At 43.7% G+C, this 19772-nt stretch overlaps 1 protein-coding gene across 1 annotated transcript in view; it reads left to right on the forward strand.

The window, feature by feature from the left end:
- The first annotated feature begins 480 nt into the window (after window positions 1-480).
- Window positions 481-19772, forward strand: part of LARGE1 (LARGE xylosyl- and glucuronyltransferase 1) — a 515425-nt gene continuing 496133 nt past the window's right edge. Inside the window, exon 1 of the mRNA XM_008064872.2 lies at window positions 481-539. Coding sequence (XP_008063063.1) covers window positions 502-539 — 38 coding nt within the window. The 5' untranslated portion in view covers window positions 481-501. The remainder of the gene's footprint in view (window positions 540-19772) is intronic.

A 19772-nucleotide genomic window follows, 5' to 3' on the forward strand; every position in this document is an offset into this window, starting at 1 on the left:
TAATTTTGGACATTTACCTATTAACTACAAGACAGGTTCCACTGAGTGTTTCGCTTAGTACCTTTCTTGAGTAATGTTCTGTAATTGAACACATAATTTAGGTTTACCTTTTTCTGACTGCATCATTTCTTGCAGTTGTGTGTCTACTGGGAATATTTATTGCCCACATCTTTTGAATTCTGGCCTTTTGGGGCTCCCTGGTTGTTTGGGTATCAAAAGCTCATAATGGATTTTCTCCTGCCCTTGAGGGGAATCTGTTTCTCTTGGCTTCCAGCTTAGAATAAAAGAGGCATGTGAGCTCCCAGAGGCCACTGTTCTGTCTGCCCCATGGACCTTCACTCTAAGATGTCATTTTCACTTTTTCTGCTTGCTCTCAGCAAAACAAAAGTTGGGGGAGGAGGATTAAAAAAAAAAAAGATAATGGCCGACAGGTTCATCTGACAGCTAACCTTAAAGGGGCCTTATTTATTTTTCAGAACCTACATTAAGAAACACTCTCAGATGCATCAGCCATGTGTAGAGTACCTGTCGTGTGCCAGGTAAGACGTGAAGCATTTTTAAAGCTGTTTTATTAAATCCTCACAGAAACCTTTGAAAGTTGTTATTTCTCAGCTGGGCGATCTATGCTGAAGTAACTTGCCTATAATCACAGGGCCAAAAGCAGAAGCACCAGCCTTGGGCTTGACTGGCCTCCTTTGGGTTCAGGGCTTTGTTCTGGGTCTTCCACCAAAGAAGATACCTGGAAATGGTTTCTGATTCGCATTTCTGGTAGGATCTCCCCTCTGTGTTTTATTCTCTTTGCTGATGATCAATGGACCTCTGTTTATCACTGCTAGGATCCGGGGGAAACATCAAGGCTACATTTCAGCTTCTTAATTTGGACCTCATGAGACCCTGAGGGGAAGTGACTGCTCAGACCTGCCACCCAATTTGTCCCATCAGGAATGGTTCCAGCCCACTTCTGTGGAAGGGTGTGTGGCTGTCTGGGTGAACAACATTTCCATTGTCAAATAATGATTAGACAATCTTTTCCATTATGTTTTATGTTTACTTTCCTGGAATTTATCAAGTGACCCCTTTTCTATGAAGGTTACCCTTCAAGGTTACCCTTCAAGTAACCAAAAGCTGGTCCATGGATAGCTACTGTTCAGCACTGTGGTTGGACTCTGCACATAGAACATTCTGGAATCTTGTCAGTGGAAGTCCAGCATGGAGTGCTCTTCTACTGTCCCCCTCCCCTCTCCCCGTCCCCACTTCTGAGATGGGAGACCCTTCCTTGTACATAGTCACCAACCAGGTGCCAGGGCAGGTCTGGGTGTCCAAGACACCAGGCTTTTTCTAACTCAGCACTGAAGTGAGGGGGTGTCGCCAAATGCCAATGCATAGTCCCAACCCCATCACTTATTATTTGTGTTCTCTTAACCTTTTATGCTTCAGTTTCCTTATCTAAAAAAACAAAGAACAAAAGACAAAAAAACAAGGGACAAGGCAAGGAATGATAGTGATGGCATTACAGTGAGGACTCTATGACCAGAAATGTGTAATGAAGGCAGGACAGGTGTTTTTGTTTTATTCACTGTTGTATCCTGAGGTTGGTACTCAATAAATATTCATTGAATGACTGAAAAGGAAGGATTCCCTCTCTAAGTCTCATTTGTCCTACTTTGAAAGCTGAGATAATGTTAATCTGTGGTTTGGGGGGCTTTCCCTAAAGCATGGGACTAAGCCCCATCTCTGAAATTCTGATTCCCAGCATGCTGACTGACATTCCATATATGTGTTCTGAAAACATGGGTCCTGGGAGTGGTGGCACAAAACCCTGTGAGGAATGAGAGCCCTCTGGCCTCGGAGGTCTCTTGCCTGATTCTTTCTGGGTTGGACAGGTAGGGGGCACACGGAGTGACCAGCACGTCATTAGGGCCCGCTCAGTTTCCCCCTTCACCCTTTCACCTCCCACCCATCATTCAAGGCCCCACTTAAAACACCTTCTCCAAGAAGACTTCTCAATCCTCTTTGGCTGGAAAGCACCCTCCCTCTTTGAATGCCCTGTGGTTCTGAATCTTGGTTTCTGTAGTACCACAGTCAGCTTCAGCTTGTGGAGGGCACAGCCTTGCTGTGGAATCAACATGGTACCCCACTCTCCTTCCCCAGGCTCTTGGATCTAGCTGATAAGTCATATGTATTTAAATATGTCACCAATATGTTTATGAATAATGATTCCAAAAGCTCACCTTTCTGGTTTTATAAGTAACAGCTGCCTTTCCCAAGATTTCTTCTGTTCCTACTCATACCAGTAACACAGGATGTCTTTGTTAAATTGGTCTTTTCTTAATAGAACAGGGACACTTGGGGAGAAAAAAGTGATTTGCTCTTTCTTTGTAATTAGCCATGATGATTAGACAATTTTTTCCATTATGTTTTATTTTTACTTTCCTGGAATTTATCAAGTGACTGCTTTTCTATGAAGGGTACCCTTCAAGTGAGTAAGGGAGCTTGATTAGACTGCTGGGGAATTTACTTGGTGCTTTTTTAAAATAAGACTCATGATGGAGAGGGCTGATATGAGCGAAGGGTCAGCCATGGAGCTATAAAAAGGGGTGCTCCTAGGATGAGAAAGAGATATATTTTGCTGTCGACTGCTAAAGTAATTAATACTCACTTTTATTTTAGAATTTATTTTAAGTTGCATTTATCAACTCTTGGCAGCTTGCTAACTACTTGAATGTGATACTCATTTGATTTTATGTCTTTGATACAGATGGATTTTGGGGTCCATCTAGGATGCTTTGGTGGACTTCTTAAACCCCGTAGGCAACTTACCTTGTTCAGCATCTACGAGGACTGCCCAGTAAGGCCAGACTGGGCATCTGGCTGGCTGTGGGCTTGCTGGCAAGGGAAACAGAGATGTTCTTGGGGGTTCCTTAGAGTGTTGACAACAAAGAGCAGAAGGAGGAGGTTCCATCCATCTATCTGTCCCTCCGTTCAGAGTTCAGAGGCGTTTTAGTGCCCACTCTGAGGCACGTTTTGAGGATATAGCAAAACAGGCAAAGTCCCTGTTCTTGTGGACATGTGCTGACACCAGGCTTTTTCCAACTCAACACATGTAGGAAAGGAGCTGGTGTTTTTTCATGTCCTTGCTCTCTTAGGCATATGGAGGCATACTTATTTAAGTCTCACAGCTATCTGTGAAGTAGGTATTATTAGGGGTTCTCTAGACCACATATAATCTGTGAACATCATGCCGGTGTGTGGTGTTTTGCATAACAGAGCTATGAAATTATGCAGCCTGGGTCTGAAAATAAACCCTGCCTTTTACCATTGATGTGATGTTGAACAAAAGATGTTCACAGCCTCCTGTTCCCTTCTGTTGAATGAGGCTCATGGTTGGACCTCTTGGGACCACTTAGTAGGTAACACTTAGCAGGTTGGTACGGATACACACAAGTATTGCAAACCTGTGTGTGGTCGGATTGCAGAAGCTCTTTCTGGTTTCAGAACTTGCACTTCTGCCTGTGACTCTGGAGTTGTTTCTGGATTCTGTCCTACACGAAATGACCTTGTATATCCAGTTCATTACAGAAAGGGTAGCTAAAGGCAGGGAATCTGGAGATCCGGGTTCTGCCTGTTTCTGCCATTGAATTGTAAGGTTTTGGACCAGTTCTTAGATCTCTCCAGGTCCAGTTGTCTCAGTTCTGAAATGAGACAGTGGTGCTAATTTCTCTCTGGATGGCTTTTTTTTTTTTCCTGGTCACCCTCTTTGTTTCCTTTAAGACCATTTAAATGTCACATGGTGGAGGGCTCACCTGGCCCCTCATTTATCACTGCGCCCCTCGCCTGGTCTCTGCATTCCCCTTCATCCTGCTCTCTGCCTTTCTTTATTTCCATAGCACTTATCACCTTCTAACCAGATGGTATGATTTAGTTGTTTATTTGTTATGTTTATCTTTTATGAACATACAACAAATGTTACCTTCAGTGGAATGTAGCCTCATTAAGGGACGTGATCTTTATTTATCTTACACCCAGACACCCTTGAATTGCCTTTCACAAACAGGTATTGTGAGCAAGTTATTGAGAACATTTAAATAGACCAGTGGCTGCCGAATGCTGTCAGTTTAGAGCCACCCAGCTCTGATAGCTAGGCTGTGGTATTCTCTTATTGGGCATAAATAGTTTCACAGAACACTGACATGGGACAGGGTCACTTTATATTGAGGACAGAACAAGACAGAAACATGGCTGCTCCATCATCAACACCAAGCACAGATAAAAGCAGAAACACTGCAGTGTACAAAAATGACTGGTCATTCCCTGCTCTCAGCTCACATAATCTCTGTTTCTTTACCAGTTATGCCTTTAGCTCTGTTCTGTTCCTCTTCCTACCTCTTGGAGAAGAATTATGGAGATGCCCAGTTGTAGAATTTCTGCTTTATGACAGAGCCCAATCCAGAGCAAAACCACACTTCCTTGAACCCTAACCCTAAGTCCCAGAACACGTTCGGTATTGTATGATGAACTCTTCCTAACACCCTCTTACTGAGACACCTACCTCTGTGGTATCGTCTCTCTCTCGTGGCAGTGAACCAATAATCCTGACATGGTTTGACTGCAGGTATGTGCGTGGTCGTCTTTAACTGCAGCCTGTGGCATTGTCTTATGGTGAATAAAACTTTACCATAGGCATCGCTATCTAAATGAGTAGATGATAATAACTAGCTGGATGGCGTTGGATAGACATGTATACAGTTTAATTGGAGAGCTAAGTCATGCTTACATTTGGTGGGTGTGGAAACAAACCAGAATGTAGTAGAAGGCAGAAATGCAAAGATTGGATTTATATGTCTCAAGGTTTGAAAGCAGAGAGAAGACTGGGGTCTAGAGGAGAGCTCTGGTTTGGGAATCAAGAGACACAGATCTTATCTTGGTTTTTACAACATGAGCTCTTAACTCCAGTTGTTAGGTTTTTAACTTGTAGAAAACAGGGGCAGTAGTTTCTCTTCCTTATCTCATATATGTGTGAAAATATCTTATAAGCAGTTATGTGCCGTAAAAGTGTGAGGCCTTGCTCTAATTGTAGAGAGAAAAAAATAACATGCAGTTTCAAGGCGTTTCACCCATAAGCCAGGTGCTAAATGATCCCTCTCTGTCTTCTACTATCCAAACTTTAGAATTGAGGGTTGCCATAGGAACCTTGTCATTATCATTCAGCAGATGTAGACTTGCTTAGGTGATATATTTTCTAAAGACCCTTTAGGTTACTTGCAAGGTCTTGGGAGCAGGAATGGGGTGGGAGGGGCATAGCAGAGGCCATGGTGAAATTGTAATAAGGAAGGGGAGATCAGTAAGACCCCTGCACCCACTAGGTGAGAGGCCTAGCACCCAGCTGCTACCTTCTCTCCTATCCCCCTCTACTCTGAGTCATATTTTGTTGTTTGAGGATTTAAATTGGAATATGTGTTAGTAAGGTAATAAAGTCTGCCCGTATTAAAAAGGAAAGATTTCATCCTGTGGAATTTCAAGTCATGACAATAATAATAATGATACTTTTATTTGTCATTTATTGGTTTTTTTTTTTTTTCCTGGAGTCAGGGTCTCATTCTGTCGCCTAGGCTGGAGGGCAGTGGCACATGGCCACCACAGCCTCGACCTGCTGGACTCAGGCCATCTTTCTGCCTCAGCCTTCCAAGTAGTTGGAACTACAGGCCTGCGCCACCATGCCTGGCTATATTGGGTGTTTATTATTTCCTGGACACTGTATTCAGCATGTATGTGTGTTACCTCATTTGGTACCAGGAATATGTTCATTGTTCTTCCCCTTTGCAATGAAGAATCAAAGGCATAGAGGCTGAACTCCCTAACCACAGACCAGCCAGCAGGTCTTGCATCCTAGAGTTGAACTAGGATCTCTGACGTCGTGTCAAAGTCTTAAGACTCTGCTTCCTGGTTTGCTTGCTAACAATCCTAGGATGTGAGAGCTATTATATAGGACACTTGTCTTTTAGATGGGGAAACCAAGGTTAGAAAAGGTAAGTCCCTGTTAAAAGGCTGTGCTGCTATGGTGGTGGTGGGACCTGGTTTGTGCTCAGATATTCTGATCATTAGTCTTCATAACACTTTTCTCCTGAGGGACTTAAATATGTGTGGTTGTGGTCAGTGGTGGTTTCTCGACAGAAGTTTCTCCTCCTTTTATTTTTCAGTTGGAAAGGCTTCCAGGCTGCAGAGCCAAACTGCCTGGCCTCCTGTCCCTTACCAGCCCATGTGACCCTGGACTTGTTATTTAATCTCTTTGTGCCTTGATGTTTACTCATGTGGAAAATTGGGGCAACAGTTGTACCTACACCACAGTGTTGTAATAAGCATGAAAGGAATTAATGCACTTGAAACTCCTAGCCTGGTTCCCAGTACCTAGTTCATCATCAGTAAGTGCTGCCTGTTGATATGAGTTCCAACCCTTGTTTGAAGGTTATAGGCCTAATCTGAGCCACTGGAGCTCCTGCCTTCAGCCCCAGAACCCATGTCCTCCAGGATACAGGGGTACTGTTGAAGTGACAGTGAAGTTGGGTAGGGTGCAAGGATGTCATGTGCAGAGGTCACTAATTCATGAAGAAATGACATTTGCTTACTAAGAATTTAATACAGTTTGGGTAAAAATAGGAAGATATGGTTTTATAAATTTGTATGTGCATCCCAGGTGGTTGGGATGCTCTGTGAAGCGGACCTGGAGTTTAAGGGATAGGTTTATTTGGATGCAGCGTTCTATCCTGGGGAGACTCCGGGAGGCAGAGGCATTGCCTAGTGATGAGACTGATGGTGCAGCATCATCCCTAGACCACAGATGGCACCAGGGCGTTATAACCTGCTCATCTTTCTGTGCAGGTCCACACCAGTAGAGCAGGTATCTGCTGGCAAATGGTCCAGGAACTGTCCTCAGTGAAGGGTGCAGGTGGAGTAGCTGGGGTAAGAACATGGAAGCAGAGGGCGCACAGGGGGTGGGGTGGAGTGGAGGAGAAAGGAATTCGTCCTTATTGTGCAATTAGTCTTGTCAATCCTTTCAGAAGCCTTAGGAAGTAGTGAACTGGGTCTCCCAATTCAGAGACCAGAAGAGGCATCTCAGAAAAGTTACTCGCCCTGGACCAGCTTGGGACAAATCAAGGACCTGACCCCAGGTCCCTCTGCCTCACCATTCACCATTTATTCATCTTCTGGAATGAATCAAAAGGTCATGTCTTGAGTAATTAACGCAATGCCAGTTTATTCAGAATGAAGGGTCTTTAACTGGGGGATACACATGCCTGTGGTGAGACCACTGGGATTTGGGACTTATGCCTGGCAGAGTGAGTGCAAGGAGTGTGGGGCATCTCTGTCTCAGTGTGGCTTCAGGAAGAGCCCCTTCTCTTTTTTGGTTAAGGCAGAATTTGAGTCACGCTGGGTGGGCTCCTGGTGGTGGTGGAGGGGGGCGGGGTAGGTTGCAGAGGGTGTCTTCCCTTCTCTGCACTGATGCTGGAGGAAATGACTTTTACTCTGAGTAATTCATTGGCCTCCGAGTTGGGGATGGGGAGGGAAAGAGAGGTGCTGGCCCCAAACTCTTAACACCTGCCCCTTCTTACCCTGCTGCCTCCTTGGGCCTGTGAGCCTGGTTTAAAAATCTACATATCAGCTGGGCTTGGTGGCTCAGCCTGCAATCCTGCACCTTTGGGAGGCTGAGGTGAGTGAATTGCCTGAACCCACGGGTTCAAGACCCGCCTGGGCAACTTGGCGAGACCTCCTCTCTACAATAAATCAAAAAATAAACCGGGCGTGGTAGCGCGCACCTGTAGTGCCAGCTACTTGGAAGGCTGAGGCAGAAGGATCGCCGGACCCCAGCAGGCGAGGCTGCGGTGGCCGAAAGCGGCCACTGCACTCCAGTCTGGGTGACAGAGTGAGACTCCAACTCCAAAAAAAAAAAAATCTACGTATCCACCGTCTTGTTTTCATCCTCTTAGATTGTGTACTTTAGATATAAGCATGTTAGTAATAAAAAATATTGGGGTGGCTGAGATACAATGTGTGGGAGATTTTCAATTAGACTTTTCCTGATAAGCACCTACTTGTTTGTATTCTAGGCTTTCACAGCAGAGGACCACAGCAGCAGCAGCATGCTAGTAAAAAACAAAATGAAACAAAACAAAAAGCAACCTACAGAGGACTTAAAAAAATGTTGTTTGGTTTAGTTTTGATTGCTCATGTCTCTGACTTCTTTTATAGAACTATTAATTGACTATACAGAGTCCCTACTATTCACAGAAACTCCTAGTCACTATGAAGCAAAAATGGTGACCTTGATCATTTTGGGGTCCTTAAGACTCTGGCAACATGAAACAGACTGTCAGTTTTGTAACCACCAGTTAGCATTAGTGGGGGTGGCATTAGTGAATTACTGGTTTGGTTTTTGGTCAGGGGCTGTGGCTTATACTTAAGCTATTTGGAGGGAGGAGAGACCTGATGAATGAGTGAATTAAGACGATAAAAGATGGAGTCATGCTGGTTTTTTAGGCAGCTGTTTAAAAAACATGGCAAAATGTGGAATGGTGAATATCGGGAATTGTTTGGCCTTTCCTAGTTTATAATCTGAGAAGAAAGATGTTGAGGGTTTTTAGAAGACTTGAAGGTATCACATAATACATCTGGTGGAGTCCTTGTGTGGGTCAGTTCATAGTGTATCTCTACTCAGTTGAAGAATTTCATAGTACTAGCTATTTATTCAGGGACTATTTACTATTCATGTACTTTGTATAAAGCTCTGTCCTGGACAAATGTCTTCTGAATTGTTAGAATTTGAACTATGTTCAATATTGTGCATATCTGAAGCATATCTTATGGAGTTCTTACTTTTTTTTTTTTTTTTTTTTGAGTTGGAGTCTCACTCTGTCACCCAGACTAGAGGGCAGTGGCCGCTCCTGGCCACTGCAGCCTCGACCTGCTGGGCTCCGGCGATCCTTTCACCTCAGCCTTCTAAGTAGCCGGAACTACAGGTGCAGAGTTCTTACTTTTAAAAAATTAGTATTCACATTGATCACTGAAAAGTTGCAGAACAGTGGTAGAATTTAGTACAGTTTGGGTAAGAATAGGAAAATATAGCTTTATATATTTGTATGTGCATGCATCATTTTGGAAGATGGATAAGAAGCTGAAAAATAATCAGCCTGACACAGAAAATGTTAATCGGTAACCAACATCACAAGAGAAACAATCAAATGTTATGCGCCTCCTGATAGAACTTGAATCTCATCAAGACCCTAGATCCAGCTTTGGAATCACAGGAAATATGAAGGGCAGAGGCACAGGTTAAATGATAGAGATGCACTCGTGAGAGTTCAGGCAGTGGAAAACTCTGGAGATAAACCGCTCCGTTCTTTACCAGGTACATTGTAAGAGGAAGTGATGGAGCCAGTGCCTGTGAATGGCAGATGATGTTAAGGAATTCATGTTTTTGTTTTTTCTTAATGTGGTAATTAAATTAAGATTTAATTTTTCAAAATCTTAAAGGTTTTGAAATATTCATGACTGAGATGATAGTATATTGGGGATTTGCTTCAAAATAATCAGGGCCGGGGGTGGAAGTGGGGTAATGGAAATGAATAGGGTAGAGATGAAACAAGATCAGCCGTGACTTGATAATTGTTGACTTTGGGTCATAGCTATATAGGGACTCTCTTCTTTATGTTTGACATTTTCCTTTTCTCTTTCTCTCTCTCTTTTGAGTCTGGGGTCTCCCTCTGTCACTCAGGCTGGAGTGCAGTGGCACAGTCATGACTCACTGTGGCCTCGACCTCCTGGGCTCAAGTGATCCTTCCTCCTCAGCCGCCCAAATAGCTGAGACTACAGGCGCATGCCACCATGCATGGCTAATTTTCAATTTTTATTTTTTGTAGAGATGAGGTCTCACTGTGTTGCCCAGGCTAGTCTATAACTCCTGGGCACAAGCACTCCTCCTGCCTTGATCTCCCAAAGTGCTGGGATTACAGAAGTGAGCCCCCACATCTGGATTGACATTTTCCATGATAAATAATTTTAAATGGAATAATGATCTAGTCTATTTCCCAGCCATTTTCTATGGATAGGTATCATAAGGTCCTTCATAAGTAACACCCTGAAATGTTTCAACTTAGTGTGATGTTAAGAAGATTATCTAGGCCCGGCTTGGTGGCTCAGCCTGTAATCCCAGTGCTTTGGGAGGCCGAGGTGAGTGGGTTGTCTGAGCCCACGGGTTCCAGACCCGCCTGGGCAACCTGGCGAGACCTCATCTCTACAATAAATTTAAAAAAAGTAACTGGGTGTGGTAGTGTGCGCCTGTAGTTCCAGCTACTTGGAAGGCTGAGGCCGAAGGATTGCTGAAGCCCAGCAGGTCGAGGCTGCGGTAGCCAGGAGAGTTCAACTGCACTTTAGTCTGGGTGACAGAGTGAGACTCCAACTCAAAAAAATAAAAAAAGAAATAAAAGATTATCTAGTTTTCTGGCACCTTTCCATGAACTTCCAATAATCTGGGTTTCTGGAGGCTGGGAGAGGTTAGGGGGAGAGACTTGGGTAAGTGGGGCTTCAGAATCCTGCAAGCGCACTTCAGTCACACCGATTTCACCTGTATGTTTTAGATGGTGAAGTTTGCCCATAAGATTTCATTTGGAACAGTGTTTCATTTGCTGTTTGGAAAAAGCAAAGTTTGGAAACCCGCTTATTTCATAAACCAGGAAACTGAAGCCCACAGAGAGAAGGTGTTGTGTCCAAGTTCACATAGCAGGCCAATTGCTGGTGCCCAGAGCCCTTGGCAGCTGTTCCTTGTGCTACTCAGTCCCGCTAGCCCCCGATTCATTAGTTTTTAAACCTCTTACACAAGGTCCCCAAGGAAGAGAGATCACCTGCCTTCTGGTTTCCAGTGCTGCCTTCTCCTCCTAAGCGGAAACTGTGCTGAAATTATTTTCTGCGTGGAAAGCACCAAAGGGAGAGCCCGGTTGGAGATGCACTTGGTGTACACTCCGAACTCTCTGCTTGCTCTTTTACTAACCTCCTGGCCGAGCCCCTGTGTCAGGGAGCACTGTAGCAGGAGGAAGACATTGAATCTGGGAAACGAACAGTCTCATTGGGACTCTCCCCAGGTTGGAAAGCCTGTATATTGAACACTTAATCATTTCTAATGCTTGTTTCACCTGCTGCTCATCTTTATTTGCCTTCAATAAAACCAAGACACCTTAGAGGGTCTCAGGAGATGTCCTATCTTTCAGGGCCAGGGACACCACACAGAGCACAGCTGTAGTCCAGGGTTGCAAGTATATTTCTGTAAATAAGAGTTTTTTTCCCCGCTAATCCTGCTAGCCACCTAGGAAAGGAAATGCTAGATAAAGAATTAGGAGGGAGGGTGCAGGGACAGACTGTAGGAGCTGAGTTGCTTATACATGCTCTTATGGCCACCTTTGGCCCTTAGACTTATTTTACTGCACCAGACTTGCAGGATGGGCTTATTTTCATCAGTAACGTTTTGGTAGAGATTCGGCCAGGTTGGGGGTGGGAAGAGAATTCTGGAGAAGTGATGGGACCTCTGGGGAGAGTAGTGGTAGGTTTGAATAAACCCTCATGTAAGTCTTGGATCTACCCATGACCTTACCAGTCTTCCTCCATTTACCTCTGTTGATCTCTTTTTAGTTTCTTGGTTTGATCTTTAGAGCAAAGCTGTCTAGCATTTTGGATTCTGGCATCCATCCACTGGAGGCACCACTAATCACTTTAATCTTTAATGAGTACTTACTGTATGCTGTGACTCTGGGTTCCAGGGATGGCTAATACCTAATCTATACTCCAAGGTATACAGTCCAGTCATATACATCATCATGGGAAATTCTGTTGGGAATATGTGTGTTACGCACATCTGTCAGACTGTACCTACTGTTTCTTTTTTTTTTTTGAGTTGGAGTCTCACTCTGTCGCCCAGACCGGAGTACAGTGGCCGCTCGTGGCCACCACAGCCTCAACCTGCTGGGCTCCGGCGATCCTTCCGCCTCAGCCTTCCAAGTAGCCAGAATTACAGGCATGCGCTACCACGCCCGGCTGATTTTTTTATTGTAGAGATGAGGTCTCGCTGCCCAGGCAGGTCTCGAACCCGCGGGCTCAGGCAATCCACTCACCTCAGCCTCCCAAAGACGCAGGATTACAGGCTGAGCCACTGAGCCCGACTCCTGCTGTTTCTTGACACCTGCATGTGTCAGGCTTCAGAGGGTTTGTTTTGTTTTGGTAGAAGAGCTTGTGCTGGCTGCCCAGACCCACAGTGCAGGGGTCAAGGGTTGGAACGTGTAGTGAGAGGAGACGCAAAGATACAAATGTTGGCAACTTTTTTTCCTTAGCTCTACTCAGATCAATATATAAAAATCCCAAGAAATATGTCATTTCCCCTCTAAGCCAGCAGAGCTACTAGTTTCATTAAAAAGGCAGCGGCAAATCTATTTTTAATTTTATTTTTTATTAAAAACCGTCCTACTGCTTGAGATTCTCATCTCTAACTGAATAATAGGTGTCATTTTACAGTTGCAAATAGCCAGCGCAATAGCATGCATTGACGGTACTTAATAAATAGGACTCAGTGCTTTACATTATTGTCGGGACAAAAATAGGTCGAAAGCTTTTCCTTTTTACTTTTGATTACAATGTCCTGGCTTTCCAGATGGTGAGAAGCCATTTAGAACTATAAAGGGGTTTTGATTTCGATAACAGTAACCTTGTTTAATTTTACAAATTTTCTGTTTTGTAAAAGGAATGTGGGTTTCTTTGAAGTCCTGTAGGCAGTCGTTAAATATTTTAGACTGCTATTTGTGACCAAAAGATTCAGTGTGGAGGACTTTTTGTGATTCAGTGGTATGTTTTAAAATAATTTGCCACTATTTTTGGAGTACTTGTGAAGATTTGTGCTGGAGTCCTAATGTTGTCTTTTTGTATGAGTGTGACTTTGGGTAAGTCATATCACCTGTCCTGGGCATCTTTTGGCTTTCTAACTTAGTATTTAGATGCCCTTCCCAGTTTTCCATGGGGAGGACCCGTACCTTCACCCAGCCGTCAGTTTATGAACTTCAGTGAAGACAATATTGTGTGGCACTTCAGGGTAACATGAATGACTCAGGGTATGTATTGCCGGCCATTGTGATTGACTGAGGGGTGGGCATGTTTCCTAGTTAGATGTGATAGGACTTTTATAGGGACTGCTGAGAAGATGAGTATATTCTTTTACAATGGCCTTGAACTTTGGAGAATATAGCTGTGTACATCCTAGGTATATCCAGTGTAGCAGCTATGTCACCACTGCATGACATCTGAGAATGAAGTCAGTATGGATCAGAGCAGAGCTGAGAGATGGAGAAAGACCAGGTCAAACTTTACTTGAGGGTAGATTTACCTGCAGATCTTACAGATTGCAAACTAGTTAGACCTTTATTTTGCTTAGGCTAGTTTGAGTTGATTTTTCTTTTCTTCTTCCTTTTTTTTTTTTCTTTCTTTGGAGTCAGGGTCTTACTCATTATCTAGGCTGAAGTGCAGTGGTACAATCATGGTTTACCGTAGCCTTGACCTGCTGAGCTCAGGTGTTCCTTCTGCCTCAGCCTCCTGAGTAGCTGGGACTACAGGCATGTGCCACTACACCTGGCTAATTTTCTGTAGAGATGAGATCTTACTGTGTTGCCCAGGCTGGTCACGAACTTCTGGGCTCAAGCAATCCTCCTGCCTTGTCCTCCCAAAGTGCTGGGATTACAAGCGTGAGTCACTGTGCCTGGCCTGAGTTGGTTTTACTGTCACTTCAATTGGAAAACTCCCTTGTAAATGCTGTGAAACATTTTTTGCACATTTATAAAAGGAATTAAAAAATGGGAGCCACTGTATAGTTGCTCCTTCACTTATGATGGGGCTATGTTCAGTAAACCCATTGAAAATTGAAAATGTCATACGTCAAAAAATTTGCATTTAATAGACCTAATCTACTGATAAACATACTTTAGCTTAGCCTTCCTCAGACGTGCTCAGAACACTTTCATTAGCCTATATTTGGGCAAAATCATCTAACCCAGAGCCTATTTTATAATAAAGTGTTGAATAGCTCATGTAACTTATTGAATCCTGTACTGAAAGTGAAGAGGGGAATGGTTGTATGGGAACTCAAAGTATAGTTTCTACTAAATGCATGTTGCTTTTCTACCATCATAAAGCCAAAAGATCTAAGTTGAACCATCATAGTTGGGAATGTACTTGCCTTTCCTGAGGGTTGTTGTAAAAATGAAGGAAGGTAATATATCCAAAAGCATTTAAAAAGTGGTAAAATACTAGATATTTGCTAGACTAGAACCCTTCACACCAAATTTTGACTTCTTTTTGGAAGAGTCAACTTAGTTTCATAGATCAAAGCTAGTAGAGTTTAAAACTATATCACTCTCAGTGTTTTGCCAAAGTGAGTTGGTCTCCAAAAATAGTTTTAAGTGAATATTTGAATAAGAAAGTCTTAAAGACTGGAAGTAAAACTGCAACAGGATTCTTTATTTATTTTTAGGGCCATTTTTGGCTTTTTGAACTAGATACTTTTTTCTGTTAATTCTATTAATTTTCCTAGACTTTTAAGTAGGGGATGTTCTTTGGCGGGGGTGGGGGTGGGGGTGGTGACTGCTTGGTGCTGTGCTAACTGGTTTACATGTGATATCATGAATTAAATAATTTTTTATTTAAACATGAAGTAGAGGCTGAGCACAGGGGCTCAATCCTATAATCTCAGCACTTTTGGAGGCTGAAGTGGAAAGATTGCTTGAGCCCAGGAGTTTGAGACCAGCCTGGGCAACAAAATGAGATTCTCAGCTTTATAAAAAAAAAAAGAATAAAAATAAAGTATGAAATCTAGTTAGTACGGGGGTGTGTTTCCTACATATTCATTATCCTGTGTTGGTTTGCATCATTTCCTACTTCTTCACTTCAAAGGCATCTTCTGTAATGATCTGGTCCATGGATCATTTCATAATGATTTCACAATTTATAAGTGAACAGGATCAATGGAGTTTTATGTCTTGTGCAGCAGAAAGTGCTTGGGCTTTAATGTTGAGTGGATCTGGGTTTGAAACCTGGAGCCCCGCACTCCTTCTGTCTAGGTGGCATGACTCCCTAAGAAGCAAGGAGGGTCGAATTGGATTTGTCACAGGGGCTAAATGAGGTGACGTATATGAACGTGCCTCACACCTCGTAGGTAGTCAGTAATCACGTTTCTTATTCATATACATGTGTGATTTTTAAGGCAGTCAGTCTGGCTCCAGGGAAATTAAGAATTGCGTTAAACAATCAATGTGGCCCTTTAGCATTTGTGTTTGAATTATTTAGGCTACTAAATCTTACACTCACTAGATGTTCTGTTTTGGTGATCTGTACAGGTTGTAGTAGAATGAGAGTGTTCTCTGTTGGCATGCTAAAATATGGTCATTTATTTGTTCAGTTATTCATTCATTTGTTCCAACATACGCCTAATGAGGACTTTCTCTGACAGGTGTTGAAGAAATATCTTTTTTTATTCTCCTAAGTTATTTCTTGACTACTTGGTAGATCTATGAACTGGGCTGTTTCTGAAGCTGTTGTTTAGGTAAAAGTAGTGTTTTCCATCTTCTACATTTACTCCTTCTCTTGGCATGGATTTTTCTGTCGTGGGAGTAGTTCATTATTTTCATTTTTTTTTTTCTCCTCTGACAAATAAAAAAACATGAGAAGCAATCTTGGGGAAGAAGGACTGGATTAGTTCTGAAAGCACCATCAGGGAGACCCAGGTGCCCTTGCGAGGAGTCAGGGAGATGAACAGCACCTCAGAAAGAACTTTAAGCACCTGGGGCTCCACACTAATGGGATGGACTGTTCCAGAATGCAGTTGAGACCTACTGCCCAAGGTGTTTCATTTGAATTTCTAATTTCATTAGGAATTACCAAAGGACATTGTTAAGAAAAGCATTTTTTGAGGTCCTAGCGGTTCTGTGAGTCACTGAAGATTGAGTAGAGTAGATTCCGGCAGCCATAGTTCCCACAGAGAATGTCAGGAGAGCCTTAAAGTTCAGACCATGTGATAAGAGATAGTAATGGGGTAATGGCTGAGGGTGGGCGTTTGCAAACTATGGGCCAGTCTGTCTTCATATAGCCCATTAGCTAAGAATGGCTTTTACATTTTTTGAAGAGTCCAAAAAAAACTTAAGGAAGAATACTACTCCATGGCATGTGAAAACTACATGAAATTTCCATTTCACTGTCTATAGGTTAAGTTTCTTGGCACACAACTACAGCTGTTTTTTTCTTCTTTTCTATGGTTGCTTTCCTACACACTGATGGAGTTGAGTGGTTGCCACAGAGATGGTATGGTGTGCAGAGCTTAAACAATTTACTGTCCGACCTTATACATAAAAGGCCTACAGACTTCTGTTCTAAAGTAGAGTCTCCTGAACCTTCCCACCCCAAAGCTTCGTGGAAAATGATAATGTTTGCTCAGCACACTGGGATAAGTGGAAGATGCCCTGCTGACCCAGGGCTGATGGTGCCACCTCAGCATGCCTGAAGCTCATTTGTGGCACAGCCTCTCAGAAGTTCTCATTCGGAGACTGCTGTGGCCACAGGTGTCAGTCCCACCCATGGCTGTTTGATGCTGACACTCTCACCTGGGTCAGCTCCTCTGCTGAGGCTTCTTGAAGATGCCTCATGGACTCAGATGTTCATAGCATCTACGTAACGGACTCTCACAAAGGTCTTTGCAGTTTACAAATGCTTTTCACTTACACTACTTTCTTTTTCTTTTTGTTCCGAACTACTATTTTTGTCTCTCACAATCCGTTTGGTCCTTGTCTCTCTCCATGTGAAGTAGCCTTTCTTGAAGATGCTAGGACAGGTGTGGAAGTGTTTGTTGTTAAAAAATTCTTAATGTTGGAGAGACAGGATTTATATAAATATGGAATGGAGAGTTTTCCACGTGGCTTTGACATGACAGTCACAATCATGGGATGTGGTGGTGGGACAGGAGGGTGGAGAAGCCTGGGCCAGATCTCAGAGACATGGAGCATCTGGGTCAGCTAGAGGCAGAACTCACATTCCCCCTGATGAGGTCCCTCTTGCCGCCAGGTTTCCAGCCACAGCCCCTGCATTGTCCTTAATGTGTTCACAGTAAACTGCTTTTGTCTGATGTGGCGACATGGAGTCTTCTGTTTCTTTTTTTTTTGTGTGAGTTGGAGTCTCACTCTGTCACCCAGACTGGAGTGCAGTGGCCGCTCCCAGCCACCGCAGCCTCGACCTGCTGGGCTCCGGCGATCCTTCCGCCTCAGCCTTCCCAGTAGCCAGAATTACAGGCATGCGCTACCACGCCTGGCTGATTTTTAGATTTATTTAAAGATGAGGTCTCGCTGCCCAGGCGAGTCTCGAACCCGCGGGCTCAGGCAATCCACTTGCCTCAGCCTCCCAAAGGCGCGGGATTACAGGCTGAGCCACCGAGCCCGGCTGAGTCTTCTGTTTCTTGTGGTCAGATCATAGTGATAGGTAGTACTTGTAGTGTTTAATTCCTTTTTTCTTGAGTGAGGAAGATAACTATGATCACCCCCATTTTACAGAGGAAGAACCAAGTCACAGAAAGGTTAAGTTATTGTTTTAGGTCACTATCCAGGAAAGGAGAGGTCTAAGGTTTGAACCTAGAGGCTTGATTCTGAAGCTCCTATTTTTCACTCCTTTGAGCTGCCACTTGAAATCAGAGAGCACAGCCGGGACACCAGGCTGTGGAACTTGGTGGGAATCAAGGGGACATTGAGCTGTAGGTGGGTGGCAAATCTAGATAAGTGAGATTAGGTCTAGTCAGGTACGAAGGTTATGGAGGTGACAGGGGATCATGGTGTGCAGGAAAAAGCGAAAGAATGGGAAGATACAAGGCTTGTACTGAGTCCTGCAGTCAAAGGGAACTTGCCATTTTCCCAACAGGGACTATGAATGAATGGGGAAACTAGCACTTAGACGGTGCCACTGTATAGCAGGCATTTGTTATTGTATTTAATCCTCCTAATAACTCTGCAGATGGGTAGCCTGACCCCTATGTACACTGGTGACAGCATTCTCAGCAAGGTGTAGTGGGCTCTGCTCAGGATCACTGAGTGAGTAGGGGCCAGAGCCAGCATTGGAACTTTGAACCATCTGCCTCCGGTGTCTTCCCATTCCATCACACCAGCTATTCAGGAAGCAGGCTGAGCTGGACTCCACACTGGTCACTGTCAGCCTTTTCTGATCGAGAATCTGTGTAAGAGGCTGTTGAAATGAAATGTGAACTCTTTCCCAGAAGCACTCAATTGTGCTCATGCGTGCGCACACACAGTTTTGCATGCAAAATCAGGGGCTTTCCTGAATCCCATCTATGGGTCCAGAGCCCAATTTCTGACTTTGCAAAGTCAGACTGGACCAAGGCGGGTAGAGTTGGGAGGAAAAAGATTGGAATGATTGTTAACTGCTGGTCTCATCCTATCTTTGCTCATCCAGAAGTGAGTGTTGCTTGAGTACCAAATGTGTGTTTAGGTCCTGGGCCAACAAGCTTGACCTCATCTCAAGGCTCCTAAAACCTCATGCCTTAAGTGCTGTTCTAAAGATGATAAAAGGAAACTTGGAGTTTGAGGGTTTTATCCATGACAGGTTAGCTGCAGAACCTGACTTCTAACTTAGCTCTTAGTTATGATTTTCAAAGTAGTGGGTTCACTGTTAGTGTCAGCATGTCTTTAGCATGAATAAATGAGAGTGCTAGTAGACATCGCCAGGCCTCAAATGTCATTTCTCACCTGCCTCTGTCAGGCACCTCAGATCTACCAATCTGGGGAATGCTGTTGAATTTCTGGTTTTACCCTGAATGCCATCCAGTGCATTAATTAACATGACTGCGAAAGCACCTCACACTCTTGGAGGGTTGTAGAACTGCGAAGTCCTTGCAGCCTCAATTGCAGGCAGCAGTGCAGTTAATCCCTGCTGAGACAGCCCAGGCCACCCAGGGGCTTGGGAATCACAGGAGATTTGCATGGACTTGTCTGTCATTACTGACTCCAAAGTACAGATTTGTAAATGAAAGAACACTTAAAGATGCCACGTATTGCGTGAATGCTTCTCTAGCAGTAAAATATGATACCAACATAAAACCCTTATGAACATGTAATAATAATTTCCGCATAAGCACTGGCTATAAAGTGAAGTTCAACTCCATCCAGTTTTGCAAGAATTTTCCCTGGCGGAGAATGCTAGCCATTGTGTGAATTCTCATCTGGGTGAAGAAAAACAAAATCCATTTCCCTGAGCATTGTTATTCTTTGAAATAGCTTTGGCCTCATACTTTAGAGGAGAAAATTATCCAGCATTGGATATGCTAACTATATCATTTCTAAACCATAGTGTCATTGCTAAGGCACGTTGATATGATAGAAACTTTTACCTGGGGCTTCTGACTTGACCATGCCTGATTTTTTTCACATACTTAAAGACAAGTGAAGTGGATGAACAGTGTGCTTTTTTTGTAGCACTTCTTCCTTGATATTTACTTTTCACAGTTTGGCTTCTTAAAAGGTGGCTCAGCCTGTAATCCTGCGCCTTTGGGAGGCTGAGGTGAGTGAATTGCCAGAGCCCGCAGGTTCGAAACCCACCTGGGGCAACTTGGTGAGACCTCATCTCTACAATAAACCAAAAATGAGCCGGGCGTGGTAGCACGCGCCTATAGTTCCAGCTACTTGGAAGGCTGAGGCGGAAGGATC

This window comes from Carlito syrichta, unplaced genomic scaffold (genome assembly GCF_000164805.1).
Source record: "Carlito syrichta isolate Samal-C Ts95f unplaced genomic scaffold, Tarsius_syrichta-2.0.1 Scaffold308088, whole genome shotgun sequence".
NCBI classification, from domain to species: domain Eukaryota; kingdom Metazoa; phylum Chordata; class Mammalia; order Primates; family Tarsiidae; genus Carlito; species Carlito syrichta.